The 17,816-nt window shown below is 41.7% G+C and overlaps 1 protein-coding gene across 1 annotated transcript in view; it reads left to right on the plus strand.

Moving 5' to 3' along the window:
* Positions 1–17,466, plus strand: part of AKR1D1 (aldo-keto reductase family 1 member D1) — a 34,399-nt gene extending 16,933 nt beyond the window's left edge. The window contains exons 3-9 of the mRNA XM_033058169.1: positions 3,632–3,748; positions 8,128–8,205; positions 10,491–10,613; positions 12,342–12,451; positions 12,931–13,096; positions 13,867–13,949; positions 17,305–17,466. Of these exons, the coding sequence (XP_032914060.1) occupies positions 3,632–3,748; positions 8,128–8,205; positions 10,491–10,613; positions 12,342–12,451; positions 12,931–13,096; positions 13,867–13,949; positions 17,305–17,347 (720 nt within the window). The 3' untranslated portion in view covers positions 17,348–17,466. The remainder of the gene's footprint in view (positions 1–3,631; positions 3,749–8,127; positions 8,206–10,490; positions 10,614–12,341; positions 12,452–12,930; positions 13,097–13,866; positions 13,950–17,304) is intronic.
* Positions 17,467–17,816: the final 350 nt, after the last annotated feature.

Here is a 17,816-nt window from a genome sequence, read left to right on the forward strand (position 1 = left end):
ACTCATCAAGCTACACCCTTAGTTACTGTATCACCTGTCATTAAAAAGTGTTAGGATGGTGAATCAACTTAACTTGGAGAGAAGATGTCATTACACTTCTGCTCTAGAGAAGTGAGGCTGGAGTAATGCCTGAGCTATTTTATACATTCAAGTCTTACCTTTATGACTTGACTCTCTCCTAAAAGAGTGAAATCCCTTGTCCAATGAAGTGTTTGACAAAAGCTGCCACAACTACGATGAATTACCCCAGGTACAAGAGAGCTCATTGCACATTGCAGAATAAAGACTGACGGTGCCTATCCCATTTTTAAGGGAGTTAATGGCCTCACATAGTCCTTCCTGCAGTGCCTCTTTGAACATATCAGCCTAATATTTTCCCTTTCTCCTTTCCCAAATAAGACGTAATCCACAATTACTCAACAGACTTGCAAATAAACACCACTGTTCCTAGAGTGAAAGATCCCATGGGATGAGAGGCCTGGCTTACTGTGAGCAATTTTCTTAAGTTCTATGATCTGGGAAAACTAAGCTTCAGATTGGATAGTTTGCAGACCAAGTGGATTTTCAGCAGCTATAGACCAATTTCCAAGTACAGCAATTCCCAATCTGTAAAATATGCACCTCTTTTCCAAGTTTCCTGCTTGGTTTTACTGATAACAACCTTGCCATTCTGAGAAAAGCCTCACGTTCTCAAATTCTCTGCCTTTATCAGGAGAATTTCTCAGTCTCTCATATGCCAAATATGTTGATTTGGATCAGAGAAAATATTTGGTTTCAACAGTTTTATACTTTCATTACTGCAAATTATCAGTAATATTACAAATCAAAACCACCAAGTTGTGCCAAAAGGTTAGAACCAGATGTCCTAACAATTTTGAGTATTTTAACTTTCTCAACTGCTTCCCCTGCAGTTTATTTGCCCATATTAACCTTTAGACTCTGTGAAAGCACATCTCCTGGTAAAATTTCCAAGCTTCCTTTATTTATTAAGCCTTTCCGTATTCAGTTGCCTGATCTGATCACCAGATGATTTTCCTGGTCGATAATCACTACTTAAACACTGAGTCATTTGGAAAACAGCAGGTCCTGCAAGCCACAGGGCTGCAGCACACAGCACCACAGCAGCCAATGCCTGTGCTCCCAGCCTGCTGTGTGTCTGTGAGATGACATGAATTTCTCCCACAGTTGTGTTCTGTTTGTGCTTGACAAAATGTCTGCTGTAGGGGTGAGAGTCCATTCTAACATTTCTACAATGTTGAAAAGAGGTAACTAATTCAATCCATTGCCATATAGATTTTCACAGGTTTCACTCAAAGCTCTCACAGCAGCTCTGAACTTCCCAGAAAGAGTAGGAGTGGATCTCCCTTGCCTTATATATCTTTAGTTCAATGTGCCTCACAAACTTAGGTATCTTAGAAGCTACAGGCAAATCTCAACCCAGTAGATACTTCAGGCACTACAGAATTCTGCCTTACTGACATCAGAAGTACTGGGAATTCCCAAGAGCCTTCAGACCCAAGCCCCTGGTGCAGATGTTTCCTTAAGCAAAGATGCTGCAGAGGGAAGGCTGATCCCTCAGCAGGGACTGACGGGAGCAGCCCTGCTGAGTGGCAGCGTTACTGGAGCAGTGACCCGGTGTGATCGCGCTCCATCTGCCAGTTGAAATCATCAGCACTTGCACTTGGCTCTCGCTGCTGGCTGCCTGATCAGGCACAGCAGCTCAGCATCCAGAAATTTTAGAGGTTTTATATCAACTGCCAACATCTCACTTGGCTTATACAGCAAGACCTTTTTGGTCTCCTCTTTCATCCCAGGATATTTCTTTCATTAAACTAGAAGTAACATTTCCAGGAAATGTGGTGTCCTAAAATGCCAAAGCCAGCTGGCAGCTTTGAATGCTCAAACATGGGTTCTACTTAGGTAGATAATACAATAACTTGTACAAATCACAAAAACAGTTATGAAACTCTCAAGTTTCCATGGCATCGATGTATTGACATAGCACAAATGTTTGCTGTTTTTAAAGGCTGGTTCTTCAGAACCTCTGCAGTCTTTAGAGAGAAGTATATTCACTGGCAAATGCTGAGCTCAGAAAAACTACTTCTAGGCAATATATCTCAGGTTATCAAATTTCTAAAACAAAGTAACCAACTGGACATGAAAGGTCTACAAAGTTATTTCCTTACTTAAATATAAGTTAAGCTCATTTTGCATGTAAAATGCTTAAAAAACACATAGATCAAAGGTAAATTCAGTGGAACAACTTCAAATTAATGAGAACAGGACCTTGGTCCCCTTTCTGTAGTACACCTTAGCCTCTCACCACTGTCTGCTGATCATAAACTCTTCACATCTTCCCATACAGTTGAGAAAAGCCTACTAGGAATTTCCAGGTGTTTTGGCTTGTCACATTAGGGCAGATCTCCTGCTCTCAGCACAACTTGACATGTCCTTGTTCTATGGGCAGAACTGAGCAGATTTTTTTTCTCTGGGAATAACTGTAACATAGTTTAAGAACAAAACAAGCATCTAAAATAACTTAAAATTTACACAGGCTATGCCCTTTAACACCTATAATCAACATCTTCTCCCATAAATCACAATTCAAGTTTTGTGTCTATTCTATACCTTGGCATGCAGTGGCTGTCAGCTTTGGTGGCAGAACTGACTAGACAATGACTACACCAGCAAACAGCAGCCAACAAAAGTTGGAAAACAAAAACCTCAACGTGACTCCACACAGTTAGTTTTGTAAGTTGGAAAAAAAAAAAGAAAAGAAAATAGCCCAACTTATTGTGTGCATTCAAATGACACTTTAAACCTCCTATTGTGTGTTAATTCTGCTGCAGTTAAAATCGACAAAACCCGATCAGTTTACAAAGAGCTCCTGGTTACTAATTACCATGCCATGGTTTTATCCTTGTAAGAGAATTTCATCAGCAGAGTTCAGCTGGAGATAGTGCTGAACACTCACCAGCTAAGCACACTCCATAGCAACCTCGGGGCATAACCCTGAAAGGAAGCAGTTTGCATTAAAGAGGTACAGAACTGTGCTGTAACTACTCACACCTGCGTTACACAAACACATCTTCCAGATGGGGGAATAAGAGAAAACTTCCCTAGCTCAGGCAGTCTCTCAGGCTCCATGACCACAGGAAGGAGAAAACCAGAAGATTCTCTTAGTGCTGGGTGCTTGGACGTTCAATAGCTAATTCACATTATCTGCCTTCAAGCATAAAACTGACCACAGATTCTTGTGGGAACAAAGTTTTTCAGTGAAAGCATATGCTTGGAAAACAGAAGGAATCTGCCTATGTTCATTGAGCAAGAGCTTGCAATGTACTCAGCTCAGAAGAACCTGTGTTGTAATAAAAAAAAAAATAGTAATGGCTTTACTGGGACAACACTTCATTTGTCCTGGGCAAGAATTCCTGTTTTAACCTCTGCACCTGGCTCTTACAGAAGGCAAGGCCTTCACCTCTGCCTTGCAGGCATGGAGACCACGATGTCTTTGCACTCTGCATAATGGGCTCTGTCAGAAGGACAAGAGGGAGGGTCTGTGTGCTGGGGGGCTTCAGCTGCTTCACTTTTCCTCCTGGCACCCCAAAAAAGCCTGTGCTTGCCTCCCCAGCTGTGGAATACCTGCCACCCCCCAGAGCTGGTGCGTCCCACGCTGGAGAAAACCCTGAAGATCCTGCAGCTGGACTACGTTGACCTCTACATTATTGAGCTGCCAATGGCTTTCAAGGTAAAAAGCAAAACTAGGAAAAGTGCATGAACTTAACTTGAACAAAGGTCTCCATCTAGCATATTCCTTGCAGCTTCCAGCCTATGTTGTCAATAGCATTTTGGGCAGATAACATATGCATTTTGATATATACCCCATACACTTATTTCTTTGCATGACCTACCCAAAGAGGGGTTTCTGGTGGATTCAGAACAGGCCAGGAGAGTCTTGTTGTCTGGATTCTTTCTGCTGGAAGAACAGGTCTCCCAGCTGTAGTTGAGCAGCTCCTGCTCTGAAAAATTACCATAGCTGAGCAGTACATGTGTCTGAATCCTCTGTGAGCCATGAGGAGAGTCACTGGAGGAAAGAAATATGAAAAATGAAAAGCAGCAATGGGCCAGGCGCAAAGTTCAGAGAGGGAGAGGTAAAGGTAAAAAAAAAAAGCCACCAAGTTTGATTTCCTTACTGTCCCAAACTGAAGCTGCTGGGTAAATCATGGTTATGATTTCAATCTCTGTAACTGCATCACTCAGCTTCACTAGATCCCAACTGGTGCCGAGAATGGGTTGTCCATCCCTCATTCTAAAATATTCAACTCTGATATTCCCTCATACTGCTGGCTCTGGACAACTTGTAGGTAAAACCTTTGAATGCAGGGAGTTCACATTTCAGTTGCATGCCTCCCTCTTGTTTTTGTACCTTGCTTTACAATCTCCCTCTACAAGTACATGATATTAAAGGCAAATGAAATGAAGAGAATGATATTCAAAACATTTAAGTGGTTTTGAACTAATTAAATCCTTCTTCTAAAAGAGAATAGGGTCAGGCAATTAGTTGGTTAATTGTTTCTGAACAAGGTTTGAGCTCTAAGCTGGCCTCTTTTTGGAAGAAAGGTAGATCTCTGATTATTAACATCATACTTTGCTGCAGACTCCAAATTACCAGAACTATCAGATGGGAAGCAATTTACCAATGAGGCTATCATATTACACTTGCAACCCTTTTTTTTCCCCTGAGGAGGCCATATCCTATTAAGACCTGTATAGGAGTAACCAGACTCTGATATTAAAATTTTATTTATACAGTCACACGTATGGAATCCTTTTGGGTACATTTTTGAAAATTTCCCACCACTAGCAATTTCCTGTTTCCTTTTTCTTGTGTTTGTATTCTTTAGTAGTTCATTCTCCCACATAGTGAAGGTCATTGTCTCACAATATAAAGATATAGACAGCTGGCTTTAAAGTAATGTACATCTGACTCCCTGAGGCTTGTATCAACAATCTTCAGTAGTTAAAGGAGTAGCAGACCTAGACATTCATTCATGTTTCTCATGAGAGGAGAGAAAAAAATAACTCACTTTCTTCCTGAAAAATATACACTTTTCTGTGTCAAATATAAAATGAAAAAACCCCATCCTTTTGCTGTGGTGACAGGTTTCCTTTCTTTGCTCCTTCTCTCACAAATACACCCATCCTGCCTGTGATGCTTGCCTTTGATGAGGAGCATGCAGGTGTAACTCTAAGATACTCCAACCCCCCCCTCCTCCCAGTCTGCAAATACTGGTGTTTTCCTCCCCAGAAGTCTAGCAAAAGCAATCTCTGGTTGGAAGCAGTGATGTACTGAAGACAGAACTTACAGTACCACCCTGAAAACAGTAAGAAACTTCTCCCTGCAGAGCCCAGCCAGCAATTCATCACAGGGCTTTCAGGCACAATGGTTTCAAAGAGCACCACTCAGCTTTTCAACAGCTCAAGAATGGCCACCATGTGGGGGTGAAATTATTCTTTGACCTACCAACATGAGCCTACACCTCCTTGTGTTTTTCCCGGGTAGATTCCCTATTTAGGACTTCTGTCCTTCCTGCCTTTAGCCCCCAGCAGTGTTGCTAAGTTCCTCCACCCTAGCAAGGCACTAACCAGCAGAAACAGATCTCCATGCCACCACATGTCCTCCCTCTGCCTGGGGAGCTCATACCCAGCAGGTATTCTAGGGATGAAAAAACAGCAGGTTTATTAGGGGACTCTTTTCAGATGACTGATTAATCAATTAAGCATCAACTTGTGCACTAAATGATCTACAAATCTATCCCAACCGAGTGATTCTGTCATCTGACAAGAAAGCAGATATTTTAGTGTTACACTGAGCAAGTCTCATCTAAGTATCTTGTAATTTTAAAAGAATAACACAAAACAGACCGTTTGCATCACTATTTGACTTCCTGTTGCCCTTCTATTTATAGGACAGGCATCCACAGGTTGCTCAAATTGCTTTCTTGAGAAAGCCTGCTTGTCAAAGACCATTTTATGAAAACAAGGGGATGTGCAGACTTGTCTTTCTGCATGTGTGTTGGTGAGAAAATTATTATAATGGGAGCAAGACTTTTCCTCTCAGTGGTTAACAGCTTCAGGGTTTTAAACCGGCAAATAAGCTGTCGGGTATCTTTTGAAGTGCCTCTAACTTCAGACAGGACATGACAACGTGTGATGCTGCATAACGGCAGTGACTGCACAGTGTTGCCACAGTAATTTCAGTGCTCATGCACCAGCATGGTAACAAGCCACCTTTCATCCAGTGTAAAACACAAGGCTTTCTTCAACAGAACTGCAAAAGAAGACATCAGCATTTCTAGGATGACTGGTATGGTGTAGTACATGACAAACCAGAGCTAAAATATGTGACCAACTTCTGAAAGACCTTTTCCAAAACCAGCACTCACCACTCTCCATCGGCAGGCAGATCTTCCATTCAGAAATTTCCTTTCTGATCCCTAAAAAGATAGCTTGGTAGAGAAAGTTTTAAAGTTATTAAGAATAAAAAGATTTAAACAGAGAAAGTTTTGTCTGGAGACTATTGAGCAGAGACAACTGCACTTCAACACCTTGCAGAGTTCTCTGCAGGTAGGAGGAAGAATTGATCACTGTAGAAATCCACAGTGGTTCACACCACATCTCAGGCAAGAGAAGTTCATCCTCAAGCACCATTCATCCTGACTTGGTTCATTTTTAAAACACAAATGACAGAGGAAAATGGGAGGATGGTAAATTAGCTGATATAATTCCTACCTAGTGACTACTATAAAAAAGTTGAATAAAAGTTAGTGAATTAGAAATGAGACAGAGTAAAAAGGTCCTGAATTCAGATTCATTTACTAAAATTAAACAGGTCCAACTGTTTAATATGTTGAACTTGCAGTCCTTGGAAAGTCTGCTGGGGCATCATGGGATGAATAATTTGTTCCAAAATACCATGAGGATGGTTTTGCAAATAAAGCTTTTCCACCTCATGTTATGATGGCAAACACTTTGCCTTCTAATAGAAAAAAAATGTACCCAACAGCCACCTACCTCCTTCTAGTCAAGATATTTTTTCCAGCAAGACAGAGCAGCAAAAGCAACAAGTTGTCTTTGTGGAATTCTCTGAGGAAAATCAGCACATTTGGAGGAGAGAGGTTTATGCCTGTAACTGAGACCTTGGCCCTCTGAAATCTGAGGCTGTATTTTCCTTAGGCTCACTTTTCCCATTAAGTGCCTTGGATTTGAACTCGACTGAATTGGGAGGTGATAGTTACTGATCATATTAGTCACAGCTGCATGTTCCCAAGGAGTTACCACGTCAACATCTTGTACCCAGGCCTTTGAAATTATGCAGTTTGAAGTCAGATTAAATGTCAAACATCACTGAAGGTTTTTTGCTCAAAAAAAAAAAAAAAAAAGAAAAACCAAACCTCAGCAAAAGACAAAAGTGAAATTCTGATCAGGCTCAAGGGAGGAAGGTGTTAATGCATTGCCTGCAACAGCAGTGAAATGACCAGCAAATAAGAGAAAGCTGTGCTTGTGAGATAACAGCTCATAAATCATCTCTAAAGCCTACAGAGTATAGAAATTGGAAGAAAGAGTTTCTAGTGCCCAAAGAAAGGTGGATAATGCACTTGAGAGGTTGTGCCCATAGCCCTTTACTGCTAGTAGCTCTTGGACCCTCCAGCTGTTGGAGACAGTCCAGCTTAGTCCAGCTCCCAAGTGCCTAGGACACACGCAGGAGGGAAGGGAAGGGCCAAAAAGAAGAGAATACAGGCTGGTACTGTAACCCAGCCCTTTGGAAGGAGATGAGTCTTTTGGAGGCCATAACATAAAGGTCAAAAGTTTACTGAAAAACAAGGCCATCGAGGATCTCCTGAGTGTACTCTCATGTGACAGCTCAGGAGTGTATCCAAGGACCATCCAGCAGACAAAGATGTGGTAATCCCAGCATGAATGACATGCTGAACTTAGGGTGCTTCAGAAAACTATTATTTTATATTTGTTGTTTGCTAGTAGAAACAGAGTCTGTGAAAAAAAAATTTTGCTCTAAGGATTGAAAAATTTTTCTTCTAAGCACAGTAGTATGGTTTTACTTTTCAGCCTGGAGATGCACTCTACCCAAAAGATGAAAACGGAAAATTTATCTACCATGAGACAGACTTATGTGCCACTTGGGAGGTAAGCAAACACAACATCCATCCATATATGCTTTTAACCCACAGATATTCATTCTCATTTTTACTTGTGGTTTTTATAAACATAACTGAAGTAAATTGCCAAGGTAAATGGATCTAATTCTACAAGCTCCATAGATAAATTTTACTTCTATCCTTAAGCTTGTTTCTTTTTGCTGTCATTTAATTATTTTAATAACAAAATTGTTGAAACATTAGACATCCACATTCCCTCTTTGAGAGAGTGCACTCTACATTCTCTACTTGAAGCTTTTATCATTAGGTTTTTACCAATCCTTCCCCTTTATCAGATCTTCACGGAACAAGAAAGTTGGAGCCCTCAGAAGAGACTAGGTCATCTAGAAAAGAAAAAAAATCTTTTCACTTGCAGAAAAAAAACAGATTTTGCCCTAAAGCTCACCATAAAAAAACCCCAAACAATCAACCAAAAAAACCCCTATTAAAAACAAAACAAAACAAACAAAATAAAAAAGCAACACCTCCCCACTCATAACCCCTGAAAAACAAAGCCCAAGACCTTGCCATCACTTGCCGTTAGAACAAGTTCACTCACTTCTAAAATTTACTTATCAGATGGGAACACAAGATTTTTCTGGTAAGAAAACTTGGAGGGAAGTAGCATTTGCCTGAAAGATTGCACCCTACATTTGTTTGTGATGTGCTCTAATCCTTTAGGCAGATGTTTCATTAAGCCTCACTTGGCTTCAGGATCTTGGGTGAGGCAGAAAGTGAGGCTAGCAATCTCCTCACATTTCTGTCTCTCAAAGCCATGGACACCTCTTTAGTTCCTGGCCAGAGCTGCTCAGCTCTCCTGCACCAGGCCTGATGAAATAGCATCACTAATTACATCCAGTTCACACCAAGAGAGATAAGAGGTGCTACTACGTGCTCCACTTCAGCTTCAACTGTCCAGATCTGGATAGACATGTCCCAGTTTAGCTCTACTTGAGGTACACAAGATAAAGATGAAGAATGGTGAAATTCTGTGTGAGGTTTTGAAGGGGCAGAGAGCTCAGAGAAGGTCCTGAAGTTTCCCTCGGCAGCTGAGCCATCCAGGCTGGCTCTCAGGGGGAGGGGGACTTCCATGTTAGCTGTTTATGTTACATTTGAATTTGGCTGATGCAGTTCATTCTCCTCTTTTCACAGAATGGTTGCTCACACGTTGAAACAAGCAGCTCTCCCAACAGTGCCATATTTTTATCTTTGAGCTGGTGTTTAATGTAAAGGTTGTTCTATAGCAGGCCACTCTCTTCAGCTAATAAGCCAAAAGAAAAATAGGTTGTGGGAAGTGCCTGCAAATAGCAACATTAATCTAAATTAAGATGGCTCAACTCAATCCAGATAATTTCACTCTCTCAGTGTGGTGCTAGCTGGCAAAAATTAATCCAGATGACTGTATTTGCTGACTTGTCACTGAGTGATAGAAGGCATATGAGGCCAACTAGAGGTCATCAAACACACAGTGCCTCTTAGCTCCCTGCTTTCAGCTCCTGTGAGACAGAAAGAATAACAAAGCCTGGAAGGGCATCCAGCTCCATGGTGGGGTCTGCTCTGTCTCAAACAGTCACTGAATTATTTGTGTTTTGGGCAGCAAAGGGAAAGACCATAGGAAAGGACCCCCTTTCCCCTTAGCAACCCAGGAGATGAAGATAACAAAGACCAAGGAACATATTAATATCCAGTATTCGTAAGAGTTTCTCAGCTACTAGGATCTGCCTAAAGTGCAAGATATCTAGAATGCTTCTCTCCCATCCAGCTTTTTTTTCCTGCTAGATACTGTACTGAAGTTTCCTGTGCAGGTTTTGTGATGTGCCTTGCCAGATATTTAGGGGATTTCACTGGATAAAGACTTCATATGAAAAACTATCTTACAATCAAAAGGAGTGAAATGACTTATCAGGAAAGCAATCTGTTTTGTTCACTTTTCCTTCTCCGGCTTTGAGGTACTGCTAAAGCAGCATAATGCAAAACTCTTTAAAAAGTGGTTGCCTGGTATTTAAGTATCTATATCTCAGGTTAAATCTTTCTGCTCTCCAGACAAATTCTACCCTCACAGGAGGTAAAAAACATTAGGGGTTGGTCTGAAAAGCGGGTCGACACAGGAAAAGAGTTTGGTTTGTCTGGACACCACCAGCCCTCATGCTAACAGCCGTTAGTTCTGCTGCAGCAAAGGGTCTCAATAATGGTCTCTCTTCCACCTCTCTCTAAAATGCATGCCCCAAGAAATCAAGCCAACCTGTGAGATTGTTGTCTTTGCTTTCTTTGCAGGCTCTGGAGGCATGTAAAGATGCAGGCTTGGCAAAGTCTATTGGAGTATCCAATTTCAACCGCAGGCAACTGGAGATGATCATGAACAAGCCAGGACTTAAGTACAAACCTGTCAGCAACCAGGTATGACTGCAAGCCAAGGGCAGTGCCTGCCACAGTGCCACTGCCCTCTGGGGAATGGGAACACACAGCCTAGGCCACCATATACAGAAAGGTGATGGGTGTTTTGCCACAGAGGATGCCCTCCATACTTCCATTTCTAGCTTGAAAATATTACTCTTCCTATCTAGGCTAAAGATCAATATTTAAAGGCTCTGGAGCAATCGCTTTGCTCAGTTTCTGCTCCAGGACTACAAAATTGGTGCCTCTGTGCCAAAGCTCCATAACAAGGTTGAATGCTGAGTCAAAGCAGATCTCAGATCTCTGCCATGTACCTTACTTCAAGTCCAAAAATTCCCAAGAAAGCCATTCAGAGACAACCAGTCCTCAATGAAGCCATGCCTACCTTAGTTGACACCAGCCCAACCCTACAGATCCTGAGTCGCTCCAGGCTTCTCAAGTGTGAAAGCCATTAGAAGCAACTCCTGAATTTCCAGTACTTGGTCTGTTGTACTTTTCCTAAAAGACCTTTGTAAGAGGTAGAGAAAACGCTCAGCTAAAGAAGACCCTGTTACCTTGGCCCAGCTGAGCAATCCCATGAGGATGACAGGCACATCCGAGTTAAATTACAGCAGCGGGGCTCTGAGAAGGCGACAAGTGGCAGCGACACATCTGAGTGCCCAGTACCTTTGGCTCTGGCATTTGGCAGGTCACTGCATTTCCTAGAAATCTCTGGGAAGCTCTTCTGACTCCTCTGGCACAAACAAATATCCACGTTAGCAGTAACAGAGAAGAGGCCAGGGACCAACCAGGACCAACTTCCCACTCCCAGCACGTGGCCTGGAGGACTAGAATGGCCGTGAGGCAGGGCAAGGAGGCTGGCCACAGCTTCCATTTCTGTACTTGGCTTGGAGGGAAAGGCTGGCAAGAATAGGAAATTCCAGCACCCTTCCCCGGTATTAACATGCCCAGCGGGTGCAAAATGCAATTGCTGTTCCTGGCGTGCCCCTAAGACTGTGCTGAGCATTGCTGATGCTTCCTGGGGTCGAGGAAAACCAGGCAAAAGATTAAGCCTAGTGTAGGGCAGTTGGCCAGCAAGCATAGATGTGCCAGATAGCTTCAGACTTGCCAGATAGCAACCACTGCAAACAGTGGTTGCTCTGTCACCTTTTAGACATCCATTTCCCAGAGTCTGAGATCACAGCCAGAAAATCCATGCCTGCAAAGGAACAGTGTTTGCAATGTGGGAGGGCAGAGCTCACAAGAGGTCATAATCTCACCTTCTGTATAGCCCCTCCCCTCACCTTTCTAACTGGGATAGCTTATGCCAACACTTCCCTAAAAACAACATCAGATTAGTCATCCTGAATGCAAGAGGCAGAGAAATGGAGAGCTGACCCACATGAGAGTAGACCCACTAGTCTACTTGTCTAGTGAGCTTGCCTTACCTCCATAATCTCCATTTATTGCCACCTTTCCACTGTGGGCCAATAAAAGTTCTTTGCAGCCAAATTATAGTTGCAGATGTTGATCTGCTCCTCACAAAAAAAAAAAAAAAATTAATAAAAAAGTCAATCACCCAGCAATGTACAATTACGATAATAAACACAGATGAAGTTCCCTCTTCCCTAATTAACATATATCCTTTCCTGAAAGCATCATCTGGTCTATAGCTCTCACAAATATTGGGATTTCTTCTGCTACTGTGTCTAGTCCTGTTATTTAATCATTCTTTCTGTGTTACTCTTGTAGGTAGAATGCCATCCCTACTTCACCCAACCCAAACTCCTGGAATTTTGCAGACAACATGACATTGTTATTGTTGGGTACAGCCCATTGGGAACCTCAAGGGATGAATCATGGTAAGACCCCTTTACTTTCTAACAGCAGGACATTATCCAGGGAAACATAGTTCTCTACTGCTGGATCTCCATGCAAAATACCTCTGCCCCCATTTTTTAAAGTGGTTTTGAACTTCAGTGTCTAAATATTACTGTTGTGAGTGTAAACTTTCAACACTCTTGATGCACGCTGTCATCAAAGAATGCCAGGTGTCTGCATAGGAGATTGCCTTAGGTCTCCTCTAACAGAAGGCAAGTGTTTGGAAAGGGGAACTTGTGAGGCTTAGGTGAGGAAGGAGAAACTAAGTCAACGTTAGGACATCACACAGGAAGTTGCCTTTGACAACCTGCCAACCTAAGAGCCAAAGCTTTTCTCCCGTCTTTCACCCTACTTGTCAAAAGGTGCAGTGTTCTGTCCTCAAAAAAGCAGATGCCCCTATGTGTTGACATTACAGATGAGCAGGACTTTTTTTTTCTTTTTCTTCCCACTTTCTTTCCAGGGTAAATGTGTCCTCCCCTCCTTTACTGAAGGATCCTGTGCTGAATGCCATTGGCAAGAAGTACAACAAGACTGCAGCACAGATTGCTTTGCGCTTCAATGTCCAGCGAGGGGTGGTGGTGATCCCAAAAAGCTTCAATCCACAACGCATCAGAGAGAATTTCCAGGTAAATTCATAACCCAGTAGCACACGGACAAATCCACTTCCATTGGCTTAGCCCCTATAGAAGGTAATTTCCCCATTTTTTCTGTAGATATAAGTAAGACTTGACCAATGGCAAACTTCACCACATTTGGTGCTTTTTGTCCCCACCACTAAATGGTAACAAGATATGAAAATAATAGAGCAATACACAGAGGAAATGTTGGTGTCTTTTAACCCTCTGGAGCAGCTAAAGCTCCAGCTGGTGGTGTGTCCCAGAGCATCAGCTGCTGCAGTGAGCAGCACAAGTGAGAGGAGGTAACCCACTAAGACAGCAGCCCGAGGCTGCAGGAGCTCAGGAATGTCATTCTGCCCTGTCTTCAGGTATGGGACAGCTGTGCTAGGGAAGGGTTGCTACACACAAGTGTTACAGAGGGTCACAACCACACCACCAGAAAACAATTGGTTTCACTACCACCCAAAAATAAGATGATTTTGTTCCTGCACCCCTTGCAGCACTCCGTACTCACACTGCTCCCTACTTTCCCTGGAAATACATTGCTCTCAAAGCTGGTGGCTCAGTATTGCCAGACTACCTTCCCCTCCTTGCAAAAAAAGGTGTAGGCAAATGTGACTGGGCTTATTCATGTCCTCGAGACTCCTGCAAATGTAAGTAAGCATGGGTCTGTGGGAGAGATACAGGGGAGAAGGAGGGATTGTGCTTCTGGAATTTAAAAATATGAAGGTTGATTACGACAAGAAATGCTAATGAATTCCTAACATCTCCTCCATTAGATCTTTGACTTCTCCCTCACTGAGAAAGAGATGAAAGAAATTGAAGCCCTGAACAAAAACGTTCGTTATGTGGAACTGTTAATGTAAGTACAGGAGAAATCCTACATCCTCATAGAGCATTCCTTTCAGAGAATTAAAAAAATAAAATCACTTCCTTTTAATATTAACTTTTGCATAAACAACCCTATTCTAAGGTAAGGTTTAAACATGAGACTTTTAATGAAGCCTGAATATGCTCCCAGACCCATTGCAAAAATAAGTGTACAATATTTGCGGGCAGCTCAAGTTCTCAAAGCACACCTAGCAAAAAGTGAGTGTATCTTGCTATTCCATCTCTACTCCATTTCCTTAAACTCTTTCTGCTATATGGGAATGGTGGTCTCAGACACTGATAAGGCATAGCATCATCCCTGTCTAGAAGCATGGATATCAAAGCTGAAATTTAAATAAAATTGAGTTGTACCTTCTAAGAAAAACAGAAGAGTGGGAAGCTAGTTTGACTGCTAGACCACTTCCTAATTATCTCTCTGAGAATTAACAAGGCTTGAACTCGTGCCACTTGACACCTAAAGCTTATCACCCAATATAGTTTTGCTTCATTTGAAAGCTCAGAATCACCCAACATCCTCTCTTCCAGAGGATAAGGCTGTTTGTTTTTACTTCAGCTCAAAAGCATCTACAGCTTAAGGCCAAACTTTGTTTTCCCCTTTTCAGGGCACTCAATAAGTAGCCAGATGCTAGTGATTAATGTCCATGCATTTCTCTTTTTACCTTAGATTATCTGTGTCCTGCTAAACTGTAGCATGAAATGAAAAACATTGATAACAGCATCAAACAGCATCAATAGCACTCTAAAATGTTGACCATTTCTCAAAAGATAAAGGGAAATGTTACAAAAAAACAAACAAACCACTTACTGTGCTGCATAAATATGATCCAAAATATGCACTAAGTTAAAAGCTTCATAATGGAGCTCATTTTTCACATTTAAGCTCAGCCAGGTGCTCTGAAGCTTTAATTTCTTAAAACTTAAAATAGCCTTGCATCAATTAGCAGTACTTAGTTCCAGAATGGAACTAAGTTCACAAATGGCCCAGGAGATTCTTAAGTGTGTTTTGGTATCTGACACAGTTTGGTTTTATATAGCAAAACTGAGTTATGGCATCATTTAAATTTTAAAGATTATATACTCGAAATGTAACCTTGGTGCAAATGCAAGAGCGTTTCCCAGAAGCAAAGTCAAAGGCTGCAAATGCCCACAGGGGAGGAACTTCATAAGCTACCAATCTAAAAAAGTAATAAGTTAAATGCTTTGCTTTGTTAGACTGAATTTGGTCACAGGAGGCCACCAAGGATAAAGAAAACAGGATGCATAAGATGGGCATTGGCAGCTCTAGTTTTCACAAGAGCTCCATGTTTAGGGAAAAATGTTTAAGTACAATCTGATCTCAGCTATGAAAAAAGCCTCATAGGAAAAGTGATGTTGCCATGTAAGGAGCAGATATATATATATATATATATATATATATATATATATATATATATCTATGCCTACTCTGCGTTACCACACTGAAGTGTCTGGAATTGACATGCATCAGGCAAATTACCAGCCTAAACACATTTCTTATTTCATCCAGCAATCTGTATCTCAAAAAGTCAAACCGCGATACAGAAAGACTTTTGGTTAGTCAACTTCCTGAAAAACCTTTGGCTGCTATGATGCACATGCCAGCAGGAATGGAAAAATCCAGCTTTCCTGTAGTTCTTCCTCTTATCAGCTACCATAAGGGTACTGTGTGCAAACCTGTTGTTCTGATGGTATGAGTAAGCCCATACATACAGGATAACGCAATCGGTGGAATGAATTAGCAAGTTAAGCATCTGAGAAGAAAATGGAGGGTTTATAAAAAAACATGAGTACTTCAGGAAATCTTAATCTGAAATTGTTTATTCTCCTCTTGGAGAAATCTAGAAGCATTATGGAGGGCAAGTTTTACATTAATGTATCAGCTTGACTGATCATATGGTCCCACTCTCTGCTATGGCTGTTTTTCCTTACCAGTTATGCCAACCTGCACTGACTCCTTCAAGTGAATCATTTTCACTCAATGGACTCAGACTTTTGAACATGTGAGATCTGAATAGCAAGCATGCTCAATAGATGAAAAGTAGAGATAATGACACTGGCAACTCAGACATTATCAAATTATACTGAAGTCAAACAAGCCAAAATGTTGTGGCTTGTTTTGTTTTTTGGTGGTTTTTTTTTCAACCAACTCAATCTGTTAATGTGTAAACACTTGAACTTGGCTGAATATTGGAATGAAATGTTTTGACTTAACCAATTCAAATGTTTGATGCCTTCCAGTTAGTTACCTTCAATATTGTGAAATATGTCCTTCCCAGACTGGAACGATTCATAGCTGGATAAATGCCAGTATTTGTTGTGCTGTGCTGTAAGGCAAGGCAGCCAGCTGCCATGCTGCACCTGAGAATGCTCTTCAGAAATTTTTCATTTAGCTAATGGAAAGTGTTTGTCAAGCCAGGGCTTGTGATTTAGCATCATCTTCTCAAACAAACAAGAAAACCCACAACAGAAAACAGCTACTTCTCCATTAAGTCTGCCAATAATGGGCAAACACAGTGTTATTTTTTCACCTGAAGTTGACCCTGGGAATTTTCTTCTTGCCTTTTATAATGATCCTGGATTGTGCATCTTCCTGAGCATGCAGTTTCTAAGACAAAGCCTGAAATATCTCTGTCTTTGTTAGGATGCGCCCATGACCATGCCTTTCTTCCCTGAGCTGGGTCATCCTAAAGCTTTTCTGTAAATTCTCTGCCACTGTAGATGCTGGCAGAGTATCTACATGTAGGCTGAGCTAGAGGACAGCCAGACCTAGTTTAGGTATGGCAGCTGCTTGGGGAAAGTACCACCCCAGACCCAGACCTGTTCATGCCAGCTCTAAGGGCAAAGACAAATAGACAAAGTAGAACAGCCTGGTGTCTCCACCTCTTCTTCACATATAGTCCTTATTTCTAGGAGTCTTTCTAGACACCTGAAAAAAGTCTTCCCCTTCCACAGTGCACACAAGGTGAAGCCATTCACGTTTCCTAAAACACTTCCACTCACCTAAGTTAAATAGTAAGAACAGTTGACATCCAGACTCCTGTTGATTTTCCCCATCTCTCCCTAAGATATGCAGTCTGTAAGCCTGAAAAAATGGTCCTTCACTGTGCTCTCCTTAAATACACAGGCTTGCTTCCAGCTCTGCAGGGGCAGTTATTCAGAGCAGAACAGCTTCTGAATAAGTAGAAGAGCTACCATAAAGGCCACCTATATACTGCAAGGAAGGGGTTTGCTGGGCACAGGATGACTGCAGTGATTTGATATCTTGCCTCACCCAAGGAGCTCACTTGTCCAATCTGACCTTTCCACAGGTGGCGTGACCATCCAGAGTATCCCTTCAATGATGAATACTGAAAAAGAGATGGGTCTGGACAGCCAGCCTGTGCTGTTAGGCTTTGCTGAGAGAGACTCAACGTTTGGTGCTTTGTCTTCATGTGAGGCTGTTCAAATCAGCATTAAAAACATGACATTTACTTCTTTTTGTCTTGTCAGTCTCTTCTTGTTATTGATGTCCAAATCTATTTAATTCACTGAATTTCTGGTTTTGGCTTAGCAGGCTTTAATGCTGAACACTGATGGTTCAAGACTGACCACTGATAAAACTGAAGATTTCTCCTAAAAACAAGTTCAGTAGTTCAAGCCCAATCAGTTTCACTTAATGGAATATTCTTCACTTAATTTAAACAAAACCTCCCACTTCAGTAGATGTGAGGCAGAATCAGAATCACAGAATGGCCAAAGTTCAAAGATACCACAGAGGGGTCATGTGGTCCAAACCAGTACCATTTTCTTTTGTAGCTCAAGTAAGAGAAAGTCAAGAGGG

This window comes from Catharus ustulatus, chromosome 4, assembly GCF_009819885.2.
Source record: "Catharus ustulatus isolate bCatUst1 chromosome 4, bCatUst1.pri.v2, whole genome shotgun sequence".
In the NCBI taxonomy this organism is placed as follows: domain Eukaryota; kingdom Metazoa; phylum Chordata; class Aves; order Passeriformes; family Turdidae; genus Catharus; species Catharus ustulatus.